At 58.6% G+C, this 16,370-nt stretch overlaps 4 protein-coding genes across 4 annotated transcripts; all 4 read left to right on the top strand.

Moving 5' to 3' along the window:
- Window positions 1–479: 479 nt before the first annotated feature.
- AAT1.1 (putative amino acid transporter) lies at window positions 480–2,087 on the top strand (the record flags this gene model as incomplete). Its single annotated transcript, XM_001566993.1, has 1 exon — window positions 480–2,087. One exon carries the CDS (start codon window positions 480–482, stop codon window positions 2,085–2,087), a length of 1,608 nt encoding a protein of 535 aa, XP_001567043.1.
- Window positions 2,088–4,399: 2,312 nt separating this feature from the next.
- LBRM_31_0420 (conserved hypothetical protein) lies at window positions 4,400–7,750 on the top strand (the record flags this gene model as incomplete). Its single annotated transcript, XM_001566992.1, has 1 exon — window positions 4,400–7,750. The coding sequence occupies one exon, from the start codon at window positions 4,400–4,402 to the stop codon at window positions 7,748–7,750; it is 3,351 nt and encodes a 1,116-aa protein (XP_001567042.1).
- A 1,462-nt stretch (window positions 7,751–9,212) lies between these two features.
- Window positions 9,213–12,629, top strand: LBRM_31_0410 (conserved hypothetical protein; the record flags this gene model as incomplete). Its single annotated transcript, XM_001566991.2, has 1 exon — window positions 9,213–12,629. One exon carries the CDS (start codon window positions 9,213–9,215, stop codon window positions 12,627–12,629), a length of 3,417 nt encoding a protein of 1,138 aa, XP_001567041.2.
- Window positions 12,630–13,412: 783 nt separating this feature from the next.
- LBRM_31_0400 (putative mitotic centromere-associated kinesin (MCAK)) lies at window positions 13,413–16,058 on the top strand (the record flags this gene model as incomplete). Its single annotated transcript, XM_001566990.1, has 1 exon — window positions 13,413–16,058. One exon carries the CDS (start codon window positions 13,413–13,415, stop codon window positions 16,056–16,058), a length of 2,646 nt encoding a protein of 881 aa, XP_001567040.1.
- Window positions 16,059–16,370: the final 312 nt, after the last annotated feature.

The following is a 16,370-nucleotide window of genomic DNA, read 5'->3' as shown; positions in this document are numbered from 1 at the left end:
CCGAGCGGCTTTCGAGTGACCTATGCCTGGTAACGTCTTCATTAAGGGAGTGCTTATGATGGACCTCCTCTGCTTCACGACTGCACTCCTTCTCCCTCTCAGGTCGGGCTGTTCCCTCTAGCTCTCCCAGTACCTGCTGTCTTGTTCAGCGTTGCTTTCTCTCTCTCCCTGTCGCACATTTCTCTGTCACCTCCGTCTGGCTCCTCCTCCAACTCCTCCCTCCTCATCCGGTCGTATACGCGCAACACGCACACCGCCTTCTTTGACCTGCGTGTGTGTCACCACCTTCCTCCCCTATCGTCTACGAGTTGCTCTCGAGTCTTGTCTGTACTGCGCATGTGAGCTCATCAAGTAAGAGGCCCAAGAAGCGAAAACCGAGGCAGTGAAAGAGTTGTAAGGAGCGCACAGGCTCATCCACCTGCACCAACACTTTCCCCACTTCCCTCTGTGTGCCTCGACAAGCGAACGCAACGTGAGATATGCCGACCAGAGGAAACCACAGCGCTAACGATGCGCTGCATCTTCAGCACGGGCAGGGCCGGGCGGTCCTGGACAACATGCCAGAAGACCCGCCGGAGTACGGCGAGGACGGGCTGAACATGCTGAACGATGACCTCAACCAGGAGTACCTGGCGGATGAGGTTGTGGTGGGAGCTAGCGACGTGGACTGTAAAACCGAGGAATCCAAGAAGGCTGAGTCCTCCTCGCTCAGCGATGAGCGTGAGCCAGTAGCAGAAGGGTACAAGCGGCAATTGGCTAACGTAGACATCGCGCAGCAGATCCTTGAGGCGGAGCGACGCGACCGTGAGGACCGTGTGTGGCGCCGCCGCCACACCACCAATCCCGTGTTGCGGATACTGCAGGTGATCATGCCGTATGGTGGCATCCTCTCCTCGGCCTTCAGCATCGCCAGCTCCACGATTGGTGGCGGCATCATCGGACTCCCTGCGGCCTTTCAGATGAGTGGAATAGGGATGGCTGTGATCTACTTGATGGTCGTGGTGACCATGGCGGTGTACTCCTTTGTGCTGCTCGCCATTGTGTCGCACAAAACCGCGCTGTACAACTGGGAGATCATCGCACGCCGCTTGATGGGCCGCGGCTGGGACTACTTTGTGGTCTTTGTCATGTGGGTGCTTTGCTTTGGTGGTGATGTCTCGTACATCATTGCCCTCAAGAGTATTCTCACCGGCTTCCTGAAGAACTCGCCAGCTGCCTCGGACTACATCAAGTCCGAGCCGGGCTATCGGCTCATTACATCGATGCTGTGGATCGCCGTGATACTCCCCATGTGCGTGCTGAAGGAGATCAACTCGCTGCGCATTGTGTCGACAGTGTCCATCCTCTTTGTTGTCTTCTTCACCATCACGTGTGTCATTCATTCTGCCCAGAGCCTGCAGGAACGCGGCATGAGGGACGACCTTGTCTCTTTCCAAACCGGCAACACGGCGATCAATGGCTTGTCGAGTCTCATGTTTGCTTTCATAGCGCAGGTGAACGCGCCGGAGATCTCACGTGAGATGTACAAGTTCTCCGTTCACCGCGTCTTCCTGTCAGCACTCCTCGGAATGTCGCTGTGCGCCGTGCTCTACTTCCTGACAGGTCTCTTCGGCTACCTTGACTTTGGTCCTGAGGTGAACGACTCCATCTTGGCCATGTACAACCCCCTCAAGGACCATCTCATGGCCGTTTCGTACGCTGGCATGATGCTCAAAATCTGCGTAGGCTTCGCGCTGCATCTGATACCCTGCCGCGACTGTGTCTACTACATGATAGGCACCGATGTATCACGCGTGCCCTGGTGGAAGAATGCTCTCTTGTGTGCCCTACAAGCTGCGGGGGCCCTCGCCGCCGGCCTCTTTATCCCGCGCATCACCACTGTCTTTGGTCTGCTGGGTGGCTTCTGCGGGGGCTTCGTTGGCTTCATCTTCCCATCGCTGTTCATGATGTACTCGGGTGGCTTCTCGGTTGCTCGCGTTGGCTGGGGCCACTTCCTTGGCACCTACGCACTGCTGCTGGCTGGTGTTATTGCCGTGGTGTGGGGCACGAGCGCTGCCATCTACGGCGCTGTCCTCTCTTCATGGTAGGCACCGATGGCAATTTTCTTCTCTGTGAGGAGAGGCGCCTCTGTAAGCACGACCCCCAGATCGACACGTGTCTCCAGCCCGGAGTCACCACCAGAACCTGCAGCCGTATCGACGCGATGGCACCCACACGTGTCAAGGGCGGCCTTTTCCTCCTTCACTGTCCTGTCTTTGGGTGCACTTCTCCTATTCTTCCTTGCGCGCTTCGTTTTTCTTTAATTTTGTTTTTCATTTTCATTTTCTCTGCTTCCCCGCCGCGGCTGGAGCTCCGTCTCCCCTGCCGCTGTGCGTTTGCCTCCTCCTGGCCCCCCTCTCTCTCTCTCTCTCCACTGACACCTTCACTGAGCACTCTGGACAGGAGAAGGGGCGAGAGGGGCAGAGGGCACAAACGAGGTGTCCATCGTGGTGCGTGTGCTGTGGGGAGAGCAGAACGAGAACTGAAACACCGTGGGCTAGCTAAACTCTTCTTCTTTTCTTTACCCGCGGAGGGGTTCCGCTGCTTTCATTAGCGGCGCGAAGGAGTAGGAGAGGGAAGACGTAGTCCGCTTCCCCCTCTCCTACCCCCCCCCCTGCCGCTGGCACCAACCCCCCTTCTCTTCTACTCCATTTCACGCTCCCTTCTTTTCCGTCGCTTCGATTCTCTTTTCTTCGTTTCTCCACCCGCGAAGTATGAAGTGGCCGTTTCATTTGTTCGTTGTGGCGTCCGCTTGCCCCACTTCACGCGTCGCCATTGCACGTGCCTCGAAGCCGCCTTCTTTTCACTTTGCCCTACCAGCCGTTTTCCTTGGATGACCACAAGTGGACGCGGTGCACGGGGAAGTCGTGGCACACGGCTGCGCTGCACCGTCATCTCCTTTTCCGTGACCTCTCGGAGGTGCAACAGGAGCGGAGGTGCCGCTGCCACGTGCCTGTGTGTGCGAGCTGAGTGCGTCTCGAACCAGAATTCGCTCTCTTTGATTTTGCCGTTCCGTGTTTCTGCGTCCCCCCCACCTCTGTCCTTCCTCTTCGACTCGTGCTGTCCTGGGTGTCTTCTCGACAAGGCTCCGACCTGCTCTTTCTCCTCTTCACTTTGTACTCCTGGCGCGGTTGGGCATGTGTGGTCTTGCCGGGGGGCGGCGACGGCTGACAACCCGTGCTCAGACCCGCCACCGGCTGGCAGTGCTGTCGTGCGTCTCCTTTGGATGACGTCCTCTAATCCGCTCTCCGCCGGAGCGCAGTGCAAAAACACACAGAAGGAAGCGAGAAGTTTTTTCATCATGTGGACATCTGCTGATCGGAGCGTCGAAGGCGAGGGAGCCCGCAAGGGAATGCCCACGCTCATGTGGGGAGAGACAGGACGGTGGGAAGGAAGCCAAAAAGGGAAGTACTGACCGGGGTGAGGATGACTTGAGAGGCGCTGGCGAAGGGGGCAATTTGTTATGATACATCGCCCCCCTCCCTCCCAACGAGTGGGCATGGGCTACCTTCACGTCTGCTTCGGTCCCCTCCCTCCCTGCCTCTCTCATGGCTCGGTCTCTCTCTCTTGCGCTTATTCTCAGCCTTACTTTTCGTTCACCTTGACGCTCTGCGCGTTCCCCTGCCTTGTAGAGTTCGTATCCGCCACTTGTTCGCCTTGTTGAATCACGTGTATCAGTGGAGCGACTTTCTCTTCTCCAGCACCGCGGCCCCACCCCATTCACTGTTGGTCTGCGCGGGGAGCATCGCTGATGCTCACCTTATGTCTTCCTATTTTTTTGTTTTGTGCGATGCAACTTCCTACACACGCACACGCGTACTTTGGCTTTAACGATGCGTCTGGCCCTGCATGTATGGATTCGCTGGATCACTGCGAGAAGTTAAGAAAGTGAAGAGTGCGAAGCGAGAGTGCACCGGCGGTGCTTCTTTGCGCGCTGCATGCCCCCCTCTCTCGTTGCTCCCATAACGTACTCTGCCGCCCTCCAGCAGACGAACCACCGTCGCTCTGGCCAGGGACTCGGGCGACATAACGCCTTATCCCTGCAGCTGTGCCCACGGGTCCCTCAAACGGAGCTTTGACCGTCGTCCTTGACGTCTCCGCCACCAGTCCTCATTCCCCACGTCTCAGACACCTTCTCCTCCCCGCCGACTGCACTGCGAGGGCCGCCTGTTCGTTTGCCGAATGGCTGAAACTACCTCAGTCTTCATAGTAACCGCTCTCGAGGTGCGAAGCAGAGAAGAGCCACTGGGAAGCGTAGAAATTGCCCCTCCGCCTTTTGCCTTGTGTGGCGCCTGTCTGCCCACTGGGCGACTACTACTGAGCTCCCCTTCCCTACTGGGCCACGCGCCGTGACATCGCGATGCTCCGGTACACGTCCCTCAGTGACTTGGGCACCCTCGCCATTTCTCACCGCGACGAGGTCGATAGGGTGAAGGAGCAGCTCAACATCAAACATGGCTACTTCGATGCGTGGATTTACAGCTTCCTCGCGAACAAAAAGTTCAGCGTTGATGAGACGGTCGCAAAGCTGCACCGGCGCTTCGCGATGGAGGCGAATGAGCTCGCCTCGTACGAGCTGACGGACTACATGCGCGAGTCGCTGCGCCAGGGCATTATGTTTGAAATTGGCAAAGACAAGGCGGGGCGTGTAGCTTTTTACATCAATACAAGGCGCGACCGCCCGCAGGCCAAGTACCGCGACGAGAAGCGCCGCTCCTTCGACATGATCATTAGCTACGGCACACGCCTACGCAAGGAGAACAAGCGCTGCCAGATGGTGATGCTCATCAACCAGGACGGCGCTAGCCTCTTGCAAAACGTTGACATGACTTTCCAAGCCGACATCGCGTTGCGCATCTCAAAGTTCTACCCTGGTGTGGTGGATAAGATGTACATCTGCAAGATGAGTCGTACGCTCGCCATCATGGCAAAGCCGATCTTCAAGCACCTTCCCGCCATCGTGGCCGACCGAATTCAGATCATCGATGACACCGACATCAAGCAAGGCGCGCTGCTGGATCTCTTCGATGCGGAGGTGCTGCCAGTCGAGCTGGGCGGTCAGAACAAGTGTGACGAGGAGGGGCTCTGGAGCGCGTATGCGGATCGGGTGGAGAAGTACTACGCGGAACTGAAGCGGGCCGTCAACGAGCGTGGACTGACCGTCAAGGATTACGAGCTGGAGAGCATTGGCATCGACTCTGGAACGGTACACGAGGAAGGGGCCACCAGCGGCGCCGCAAAGACGTCGCAGGCTGACGCACTCGTGCAGTCGGTTTCCTCGCTCTCCGCAGAGCCGATGAGATCCTCGTGGGTCTCGTCGCAGTACATGGACGACGCGAACCAGAGTGCTCACCCAGACCTGAAGCCGCTGATGACGTGTCTCACGGAGAGGTCGTCGCTGCTGTCGCCAGAGTACGACGGCACTGGGAAAGAAGAGACCGGTGCCGGGGCGACGATGCCGTGGGCGGAAGTGGTGGCGCCGCTTCCACGCAGCCTTGCGCTTTTCTTCCTCGACGAGCTGCTGCGCTGGCGCACGACTGTCGAAAGCAGCGAATGCGGCGAGCGCTACAAAATCCTGGACAACTTCGCCTCCGGTCTCAAGACGACCACCGAGCTCGGCATTCGCGGGTTGGATGTGTCGGATCGGAAGTGGTACGTCGGTGTCCCGTACCCTTTGCGCGCCCTCTACCGCCTCCTCCTGGTGGGCATCACGCTGATCAACATGATATACTTCGCCGCCGCCCTTGTCTTCTGCGCTGTCTTCTGCGCCAGCATCATTATTACGCTCTTCTTTGGCTTCTTTGCGAATCCCTTCTACGTCTTCCCACTGGGCACCGTGCTGCTCATGGTGGCCATCCAAGGCGCCTCCCTCTGCACGCGTGCGGCGGACTGCCTCCTTGCGGTGTACAACAGCAACATCATCCCTCTCTTCGAGCATCTCGGGAGTTACTGGGGCACTGTGGCGGAGGTCATCCTATTCTTTGTGCTTGTCATCACCCAGTTCATTATCTTCTTTGTATACGCGGTGCACAGCAACCCGCTGCGCGGCCTCGAAGTCTCTTTTGCGACCGGCTGGCTCAGCGCGCTGTTGGTGACCGCCTTCACGCACATTTTCTTCTTCACCGGCGTCTTCGCTTCCCCCACGACGCGTGACAGGGACAACCGACTTGCCGCGCTTCCCTTTTTGTTGGCCCTCAATTTCGGCAACGCTTCCAAAGACCAGCTGAAGGAGCTCGACGCGCGCTTCATGCTGCGGACCTCCGCCTACGTCATCTGCGGTATCCCGCTGGTCATCAGTCTGCTGCTCGGAATCAGCTTTCTGCTCAGTCACATTGTCTTTCTCTATGTCGCGACCTTTACAGCGACTCTCGTGGCGGCGTACGTGGTGCACTACTACTCTGACGCCCTGTCGAACTCGCTAAGCGGGTCGCTGCTGCGCCTCACCCTGTGGATGATGACACTTGTCTGGTGCTACGTGACCTTTGCCCTGGGCTTCCAGAGCCACAACCACCGCTATGGGACCTCGGCGATTGTCGCGTCGGTACTGAACGGCGCCTTCCTTTCGTTGGCGATCTCGTGCCTGCGACGTCCGGGCCGAAGTTGGCTGCTGCGTGTTTCCTACATCATCGTGATGACCTACATCGTCGGATGCTGGATTATGGTGTTTCCTCTTGTCGGCTGGCACATGGGGCTGTTCTGCCTCGCCATTATGATTCACAACGTGCTGAACATTATCTTCGCCCCCCGCACCCTCGCCAACATCCACGCGTCCTTCTTTCTCGTCGCCGCGGTGATGCTGCTCGGAGTGTCGTGCGTGCTGCTCGGGTGGTACGGAACGTCACTGATGACCACGAAACCGCAGAGTCTTGCCCGCGGCCCGCCCTGTGCCACGGCACTGTCACAGCTGGAGCTTTATCACCGCTATCCAGTGTGCACGCTGCAGCTGGGCCAGGACAACTCGTTCCGCGTCGTCGACATTGCCCTGCTGAAGGAGCTTGTCGGCGCCCGCACAAACGCGACGCGCACCGTTGACTTCAACAACTGGTTCGGCACTCGCGGCATCACCTACAACGGCGTCGTGAAGGAGTTTGAGGCGGATGGCATGCCGTGGGAGATGCACGAGTTCCTGCTGCCGGCCACCGCGAACACGACCCTCCTTGTACTGAACAACCGCTACGCCATGTCTTCCATCGTGGCCATGGTAGGCTGGGTCGACGCTATCGCCCTGTCCCCGCTCTCTATCTTCATGCCGTATGACTGGATCGATGTCATGGTGCACATCATGTCCTTCGCTACCCGCCTGATCCCGTTCGCGGCACGGAACCTCGCGACGGACCTCAGGGATTTCGTGCACTACAAGAAGGACCTGCTTCAAACCAAAATCATCCTCACGGGCGGCGGCGTGGCGGGCGGCTTCCTCTCGGCGGCAGCGGTGCAGGCAAAGACGCAGGCCATTGTGTTTGCCTCCCCTGGTCTTCTGCACTGCTCTCGCAAGCTCGGAGTGTCCTTCGAGGGGTACCACAGGTACGTCCTTTCCATCGGTGCCTACTACGGGGTGCTGAACTATATCGGCGGTCAGGACTCCACCGTGAGCCAGCGTGTGCTGTGCGATGGCTCCGCCCTCTACTGCATTCGACCGCAGTTCTTCTCGAGGGCATTGCTGGCGGCTTGTGGTGACGTGGAGGGTCGCAGGCACGTCGCTTCCACATGAGCGCCTGGGGGCCCTGGCCGTCTCTTTCTCTGCGCGCGGCCTGCGGCTTGACACTCCGCCGCCTTTTTTTTTTACAGCGTTGTGCCTGCTGAGGGGGGGGGGGGGGCGGCGGCGGCGCGCAATGTGTGACAGGAGTGTGCGCAGGACCGAGGAAGAGCGCCTGAGCGCAGAGACATTTCTATACTGAGTCACCCCCTTTGTGTGGGCGTGTGGAGTTCTTGCGCCTGTTTGCGTTGGCCATAGGCGCGCGTGCTGGTCTCTCTCGTCCCGTCGCTCTGCGTGTGTGTACCCCTGCCTGGGTGTTTTATCTCCGAATTACGTCGTTGCCTTCAGTCATCGCCTGTCTGTCTGCCTCTCTCCCCTCCCCACCCCATTCGCGTACGCGTGCCTCTGTGCCATCGCCGATGGTGAGTGAGGCGCCAAAGATGTGGAGGGCAGAGGCGGATGTCCTCGCTGCAGCACAGAGCCCTGTGACTGTCCCCTAGCTGCGCCATCTGCCGGACAGTCGCATGTCACCTTCCTCCTTCATTTTCTTTTTCAGCTGTGTGCACCCCTCCCTTTGCCTATCTTCCTCGCTTTCTCCGTGTCGTGCCTCTCTCTGGTCTTACCGTCATGACCCCTCTCCCCCCCTCAGCTGCGCGGACGATTGCTGGAGACTCGGTAAAGAAGGCAAACTAGAACGACGCTCGCACACACCTGCCAAGGGCCAAGAGAGAGAGAGAGGGGACAACTCCACTCATCTGCACAGTGCACCTCGGCTTCTGGCAAAGTCATCACTGTCGACTCCCCCCTACTTCTCTCCGTCCTGTACACGCTCGATTGCGTCCCCTCGTAGGTCAGCATGAAAGGCAAACAAAAAGCCCAGAGAGGTCGCGGAGAGGGACCAGCAGGGAAAAGGTCGAGAAACGTCACCGTGCCTGTTCTTCAGCACTCCCCCCTCTCCCCCCACCTTCTACACCGAAGAAGGTGTGCAGGGACACAGCGTCTAGCGGATCACACGTGTGCAGTTTCTGACCTTGTCCTAATACCCCTTTTCTCGCTTCTCTTGGTAACATCACCGTCACACGGTCACCCCTCAGCTCACCCTCCGCTGGGTGCGACCCCTTAGAGCACCGATGCATCTAAGGAGTCTTTCTAGCTCACCTTCTCTGCCTTCTTGCCCTTACCTCCTCCCCTTTCATTCTTGTGTTCTGGTCTCCTGCACTGTTCTCTCGTGTTACTCCTTCAGTCTCTGAGGAGGTCGCCTCTCACGTTGTGCGTGCCGTTGTGGCTCATCTCTGCCTTTTGCGGCTCTCTCGCCCGTCGTCGTCCTCCTCTGATCCAGCTGCTGAATTTTGATGGGGGCCCTGCCTCACTTTGCTTCCACCGTTCTTCTTCGCTGGAGAACATCCGCCGCGGGGTTTACTCGCCTTCTGTGGTGTCTTCGTCCACTTATGCGTCTCTTTCTTGCCCTTTGCACGCCATGTCGAATGCGCCGGTGCTGCTCGAAATCGGCGCAGTCGCCTACGCCCATCAGGCGGAGGTGGACGAGGTGAAGCAGCGCATGGGAATTCGCCACAACTACTTTGACTGCTGGATCTATGGGTTTCTGGAGAACAAGAACTTCAAAGTCGAGGAGGCCGTAGCGAAGCTGCGGCGCCGTGCTGACTTTGAGCGTGAGCAGCTGGCGACGTACAATGTGACGGACTGGATGATGGAAAATATGCGCAAAGGTATCATTCAAATCATCGGTAATGACAAGGTGGGCCGCGTCACTTTTTACGTGTGCTCAGCGCGCGACAAGCCGCTGGCGTCTCGGCGCGAGGAGAGTCGCCTGAACTTCGACATGTTCGTCACCTACGGCACGCGACTGCGACCCGAGAGCAAACGGTGTCAGATCGCCATGCTCATCAACCAGGACAAGGCCAGCATGATTCGCAACCTTGACATGACCCTTCAGGCCGACATCGCGCTTCGCATTGCCAAGTTCTACCCCGGGTGCGTCGACAAGATATACGTCTGCAGGATGGGTCGCATGCTTTCCACACTGGCAAAGCCGATCTTCTCGCGACTCCCGGCGATTGTGTCCGATCGTATCATCATCATGTCCGACAACGACATCCGCCACGGGAAGCTGCTGGAGCTGTACGACGCTGACGTGCTCCCGGTCGAGCTGGGCGGCAAGAACGACTGCGATCATCAGGAAAACTACGACCGCTTTGCCACCAATATCCGGAACTACTTTGAGCAGCTCAAGACCGCTGTGCAGCGGGGTGAGGGGGTAAAGGAGTGGGAGCTGAACAACCTCCTCAGGGCGGGCTACATCGAGGAGCTCTCCCGTATGGATGCCTTGAAGCGTAGCATCATCGACCCGTCACCATCCCTGCGCGATCAGCCTCTCACTGGAGTGTATGAACTCGCCGAGTGCTCGTTGCCTGGAATGGAGGGCACCGTCATGGCGCTATCCGTTACCTCTTGCTCCCCTCCCCGCAACGTCTTCGACATCGATGACGACGCCAACCTCATCACGTGCGGGACGGACAGTATGGAGATGGATGGCCCCAGGTCCCTAAGCCGGGTGAAGCGGAACACCTCCCCCATCATGCGCGTACCGGCGCACAACCTCTTCACGGACTACATCAACCAATTCACCACCATCGAGTCGTTCTTTCGCCTCAGTCTCACGGAGATGCACGAGCGTCAGTGGCTTCAGATTGTGCAGTGGGAGTTGCAGGAGCGGGACGCCCTGCTGCACGAAGCGAGCCTCATCCAAGGTGACAGGCTACTTGCCGGGCTGCCGTCGTCGATACTGCTGGTGGCGAAAGGGTTTCTGTGGCTGTGTCTCATGGTCTCCTCCTTCTTCTTCCTGCTCGGCACCTGCTTCATCGCGCTGCTCGGTGTCATCTCGTTGGTCAACATTTTGTTCGCCGCCTTTGCGCAGCCGTACTACGTGTTTCTCTACGGTGTGGCCTTCCTCGTCGTGGCATCCCAATTTTGCATCTTCTGCTCACGCGGCTTCGACGTGGCTCGTCACACATTTCAGGGGCGCGTCGTGGAGGCGTTCAGGGCATTTGGGATGAAGGCGCTCGTCCCCCATCTCGTCATTTTCGTTGGCTGCACCTTCGCCTATTTTATTCTCTTCTGCGTCATGGCTGCCCGCTACGACGTCTTGACCGGACTGCAGTACAGCCTGGCGTACGGCTGGATTGTCGCGGTGTGCCTCATCTTTGTCTACCATTTCGTATTCGCCTTTGGCCTGCGGACGCTGAGCAAGCGCTCGTATGCGCAAGGCAGCCGGAAGAACACCGCCGAAGCCACCCTGTACCTCTTCCTGGAGGTAGAGATGGATGACGAGAACATGGAGCAGCGCTGCCCGCCGGGCGAGGTGATGCTGCTCACGGTGGTGGGTGTGCTGTCGGTGGCCATGGGCGTCGCTTTCGTGGCGGGCGGCGGCTTCTTCTTTTTCTGCGGTGCGATTGTGGCCCAGGCAGTGCTGCTGCTCCTCTGCACCGTCTTCTTGATTGCCCGCAGCGTGGGCACCTCGTCCAACATCACCATCTGCGGCGTCTTCTACGCGTCCGTCTTCTGGATGGACACCCTCTTCACCATACCGCAGAACGGCTGGACGAACCACTGGGGAAACTCGGTCCTGGCCGTGCTCTTCATCATGCTGTTCTTCGTCATCACCGGAATAGTGACTGTGTACGGGCGGTGGAAGGGTGCGGTGCGCCGGTGGCTTTTCCGCCTCTCGTGGCTGCTACTTTTGCTTCACTTAACCGGCAGTGTGGTGACCCTGACAGTCTTCGACTACCGCTGCGGCCTCTTTGTACTGGCGCTGGCGGTGCACCTGCTGCTGTGCATTGCGCGCACAAACGAGTCGTCCAACACATACGGCGTTTTCACCATGTGCGCCTGCTTCACGCTAGTGCTACTTGCCTGCTGCATTCTTGGCTATACCGCAGCGAACGAAGTTTACGAGGGCTCCGTCAGCGACGTCCTTTTACCGAACTACGCAACTCGCTTCGCCTCCGCCATCTCGCGAGGGGTGATGTCTGCAAATTTGGCGGAACCACCAACGGGTCGCAGCAGCATAGCAGGAGTAGCCTCCGTAGGTGTGCAAATAAACTCCTCGTACGTGAAGCCCCCACTGTGCCTTACGCAGTTCAGCCCGACAGTCGATGTGGTGGGCATCGCTCTCTTCGCGAAGCTGGGCCTCAACAAGGACGTGGCGGGGCAGGACGCGGATCTCTCGCGCTGGTTCCCATCTTTCAAGCGCGTGCCTGTTCCAGAGGGGGGTGACTCTACCTTCATGCACCTCGATGCGTTCCGCGAGGAGACTGCTGCCGTCAATACGACCATCATTACAGCGCGTCCCGGCCGCAACCTGATACCTCTGATCGAGTCCATGCTGATGTGGATCGACACGTACGCCTTGTCTTTCCTGTCGTTCTTCATGCCAGCGCCGTACGTTGATCGACTGCTGCCTTATCTCTCATTTGTGCAGCGCATAGTGCCGTCGCAGTGGGATACGTCGGTCGATAAAATCGCATCCATCGTGCACGCGTTGCTGAAGGACCTGAGCGGCGATCATGAAAGCGTTATCGTTGTTGGCCACGGCCCCGTTGGCAGCTGGGCTGCGGTGATTGGCCTGCGGGCTCAGCAAAACACACACAGCGTTGTCTTCTCTGGTCCCCCAGTTGTCTTCTCCAAGCTCGGCCTGAATCTCAGCGCCGAGGTCCTGTCACGGCGCATGCTCTCAGTGCAGACGATCCAAAGTTTCTTCTCATCCTGGTATCTGCGCACCGCGTCCATGCAACTCATTCCCTGCAGCCTTGGCGGCGTCATTTGTGACCGCATGGACACCACCATAAACGAGCTACGCCACCTCTGCAGCGAGTGACGAGATAAAAAAGCGGTGAGCTGGTTGCAGCGCTTATAAGAGCAGTCATGCAAGAGGCGCACTATTTTGAGTTGGCCTTTCGTCGCCTTTTTGGTGGTGTTGAGTCGCTGCGTGCCAGTGTCGCGTACACCCTTCATCTTGGGTTCTCCATGTGTAGGCTGGTGGCGCACCACCTCCGCTCTCTTCGGAAGGCAGACAACGGAAGGCGGGATCGACGCAGGCGAGCGGCTTCGAGCTGTGTCCCTCACTCCCTCTCTCTTTCTACTGATATGCGCGTATTTTGTTCTATTGTGTTGCTGTTCTCGTAGTGCCTCTCGCACTGCACTACATAGGTGTGAGATAGGCCCTCGTTGCTGACGTATGGCGTGTACTGTTGGACCCCATCACACCACTCTCCCCCTTCTCCTCGTTCGGATGTGCGGAGGCGTTCTCTCTCGTTGCTGGGGCAGAAACAGACGGACTTGCCTGCTTGGCCAATCAACGCCGGTTTTCGGCTCGGTGCGTGAGGTGCTGAATGGCGCATGCAGGGCAGGTGACCCAGGCGCAGAGGGTGTGCTCACCTCTCATCTTTACACGGGCTCGTTGCCTCTACATGTAAACCCTTTGCTGTCTCTCTACCTCCTCCCTTCACCCCCCTCTCTTCTGCTTCGCCCTTATTACGCACCGTAGTGGAGTACTCTCCGGTTGTGAGCGCCCGGCCTCCTCCTCATCGTTTCTCTTATGCTGCGGATTCCTCTGCTTAGGTGTACTGCAGGCGCAGTCATCCACTAATACAGACCCCAAATGGATGCGGATAGAGAGGGCAACTCGTGGGCCTCCAAAGCTGAGGCAGAGGCTCAACAGCTGCGCCGTTTTGTCCATGGCGTGGACCATCACATTCATTTCACGCCGCCCCCTCTCCCACGTCTCGCGGCACTGAACGATAAAACAGTGCCGCCCAGCTCTGTTCAAATGCCTTTTGCACTCATTACTTACGGCGATGCGGCTAGGCGCGGTTCGCGCGACGACTCAGTCGCAGGGCAACGGTCGTATCTCAAGGGCGCTGCAGTTCCGTCCGTGTCGACGCTGAACCGCGAACTGGACTCCCTCTCTCTCCAGTTTGCAGAAATGTGCGGTGATGGTAATAGTGGCGTAGTAGTGGGCTCATCGATGTCAACAAGTACCCTCAAGCTTAGCAATGAGCCGCGCCAAGCGTCAACCCCTGGAGTCTCACGCGTCACTCCGCATGATTATCGCTGCCACTCCAACGCGCCGTTCACGCCTCCGCCTTTGGAGGTGCACGCCCCTCTTCAGGTAAATAAGTCCCCCTGCGTAGCCGCAGAAATCTCCGGCGAGAAGGACTGTGCCTCCCCGGTACCGAGAACGACAGTTAGTGCCGACGACGGTGCTAACACTGCCAGCTCCTTGCCTCTCAAGCGAGAGGACCGAACCGCCTCTGAACCGTCGACACGATTCTCGAATGCGGCGGGCGCTGCGAGGACATCACCAGTGGGGAATGGTCGCTGCAAGGGTAGAGACGGCCGCATCACGGTTGTTGTGCGCAAGCGTCCTTTGGCACCCGGTGAATGTGGTGTGGACTGCGTGCAAGTCGACAACGCGCACGTGCGCATCGCTGTTACGAAGCAACGTGTGGACTTGACCAGCTACGAGGAGAACAGCGACTACGTCTTTGACGCCGCCTTCGGTGCGGAGGCGACGAACGAGGACGTCTACCTCAATTCTGTGAAGGAGCTTCTCACCGTCAGCCTCTCTGGTGGCAGTGCCTCCTGCTTCGCCTACGGACAGACGGGCAGCGGCAAGACGTACACCATGATAGGGACGGAGACAGAGAAGGGTTTGTATCTTCAGGCTGCGGCAGACCTCTTTGAGCGACTCAAACCAGGGCAACAGCTCTGCGTTTCCTTCTTCGAGATCTACTGTAACGCGCTGTACGACCTGCTCAACCACCGACACCCCATCATCCTGCGCGAGGGTGCCAACCGGCGCGTGAATATCTGCGGTGTCATGTGGCGCACCGTCGAAGGGGTCGAGGAGCTGTGGCAGCTTGTGCAGGCGGGAATAGAGCAACGTCGCACCGGCACCACCACCGCAAACGAGCACTCCAGTCGCTCCCACGCGGTGCTCTCCCTTCACATCAAAGACCGCGGATGCGTCGACTTTACCGGCACCGTCAACTTTGTCGATCTGGCCGGAAGCGAGCGGGCCGCCGATACAGCCGCGCATGACCGGCTGACGCGACTCGAGGGAGCGGAGATTAACAAGTCCCTGCTGGCGCTCAAGGAGTGCATTCGCGCGTTGGACGAGAAGAAGAAGCACGTCCCTTTTCGCGGCTCCCGTCTCACAGAGGTACTGCGTGACAGCTTTACCGGAAACAGCAAGACGGTCATGATCGCAGCGGTCTCTTCAAGCTCCTTGAATCACGAGCACACCAACAACACGCTGCGGTACGCCTTCCGCGTCAAAGGGCTGAGCATCGCCTCTGTGGAGCCGAGCAAAGCACGTAACGCCCCACGGCACCATCAGCCGGTCTCTCGCAGTCGCTTAAGTGTACCTGCCGCCGCCGCGGCGAACGAGCCCACTTCGATCTCAGCTGTGGCGGACTACGACAGCGATAGCAAGCACACCGATGGCCCAAGGTTCCCACGAAAGCCGCGCCGCACGCGAAAGCGACGGCACGACCGCAAGAAGACGCACCGGTCGAAGAGTAGAATCGGCATCGTCGACGCCAATGCGAGCATTGCCATGAGCGACACGACGACGGAGTCACTGGAGACAGCCCTGCGAGGGGCGCAGAGGGCACAAGCGCGCCAGGTGCGGCGTAACTCGACGGGGTCTTCTATCCCTCTGGCGCATAAGAAAATCTCTGCCTTGTTGCCCGACGCGACCGAGTTGCAGCCATGGAGCCGTGAGAGGCGACGAACACCGAGGTCCAGTTCACCACTGCCGCATGCTGGGCGCTCTATCTACGGGTCCTCCGACTTCTTCCTGACAAGAGCGAGTGACAAAGATGAGAAATCGAGAGCGCTCGCGGAAGTTACTCTGCCGAAAGTGAAAGGCGCTACTCTTCGCCCCTCTCCGCTCACTCCCGTCGACGTAACGGCTCTGGAGCAGCGCCTCACACTTCAGATCATTGCACAGCTGAGGTTGGACCTTGGCCGGCAGCTGGAGCAGGTGCTCACAGAGAAGGACACTATGATTGCGGCGCTGCAGAGCGAGAACGTACGGCTGCGGCAGGCACTGACCAGTACACATAAAGATGAGCCGTGGTGCACCAGCTCATCGTGCGATGTGGATGTCCGGCAGCGGCCTGGGCTTCTGCCGCCCCTCCCATATCCTTCCTCGCCGAGTATCCTACAAGAGCAGCTGTCATCCGGTGTCTCGACGGCCTCGGTCGTGGAGGAAACCCTCTTTCCAGTTTTACCCGAGTAAGGGCAGAAGGGGTGCAGCGAAGAGATGTTACCCGTGAGAGCGCGTGTGCCTCTTCCTGTGGCTTTCCTCGTGAGGGACTAGCGGGCGAAGAGTGGGTGCTGTTCGGCCCGCTGTGCGCTGTTGGGAGAATATCATTTTTCGTGTGCATGAAGAAAGCGCTTGTGTGTGTGTGTGTGTGTGTGTCGCTGCGCATATCTTTCTTCAGTATTTATTTTCCTCTTCGTTGCCACTTTCCTGCCTCGATGTTCATTCTGAGGATTGGCAAAGGAGATGATGCCGCAACGGGCAAAGAAGTGTGTGTGTGTGGGGGGG

Source organism: Leishmania braziliensis, chromosome 31, assembly GCF_000002845.2.
Source record: "Leishmania braziliensis MHOM/BR/75/M2904 complete genome, chromosome 31".
NCBI lineage: Eukaryota > Euglenozoa > Kinetoplastea > Trypanosomatida > Trypanosomatidae > Leishmania > Leishmania braziliensis.
This window is presented reverse-complemented; position numbering and strand designations above follow the sequence as displayed.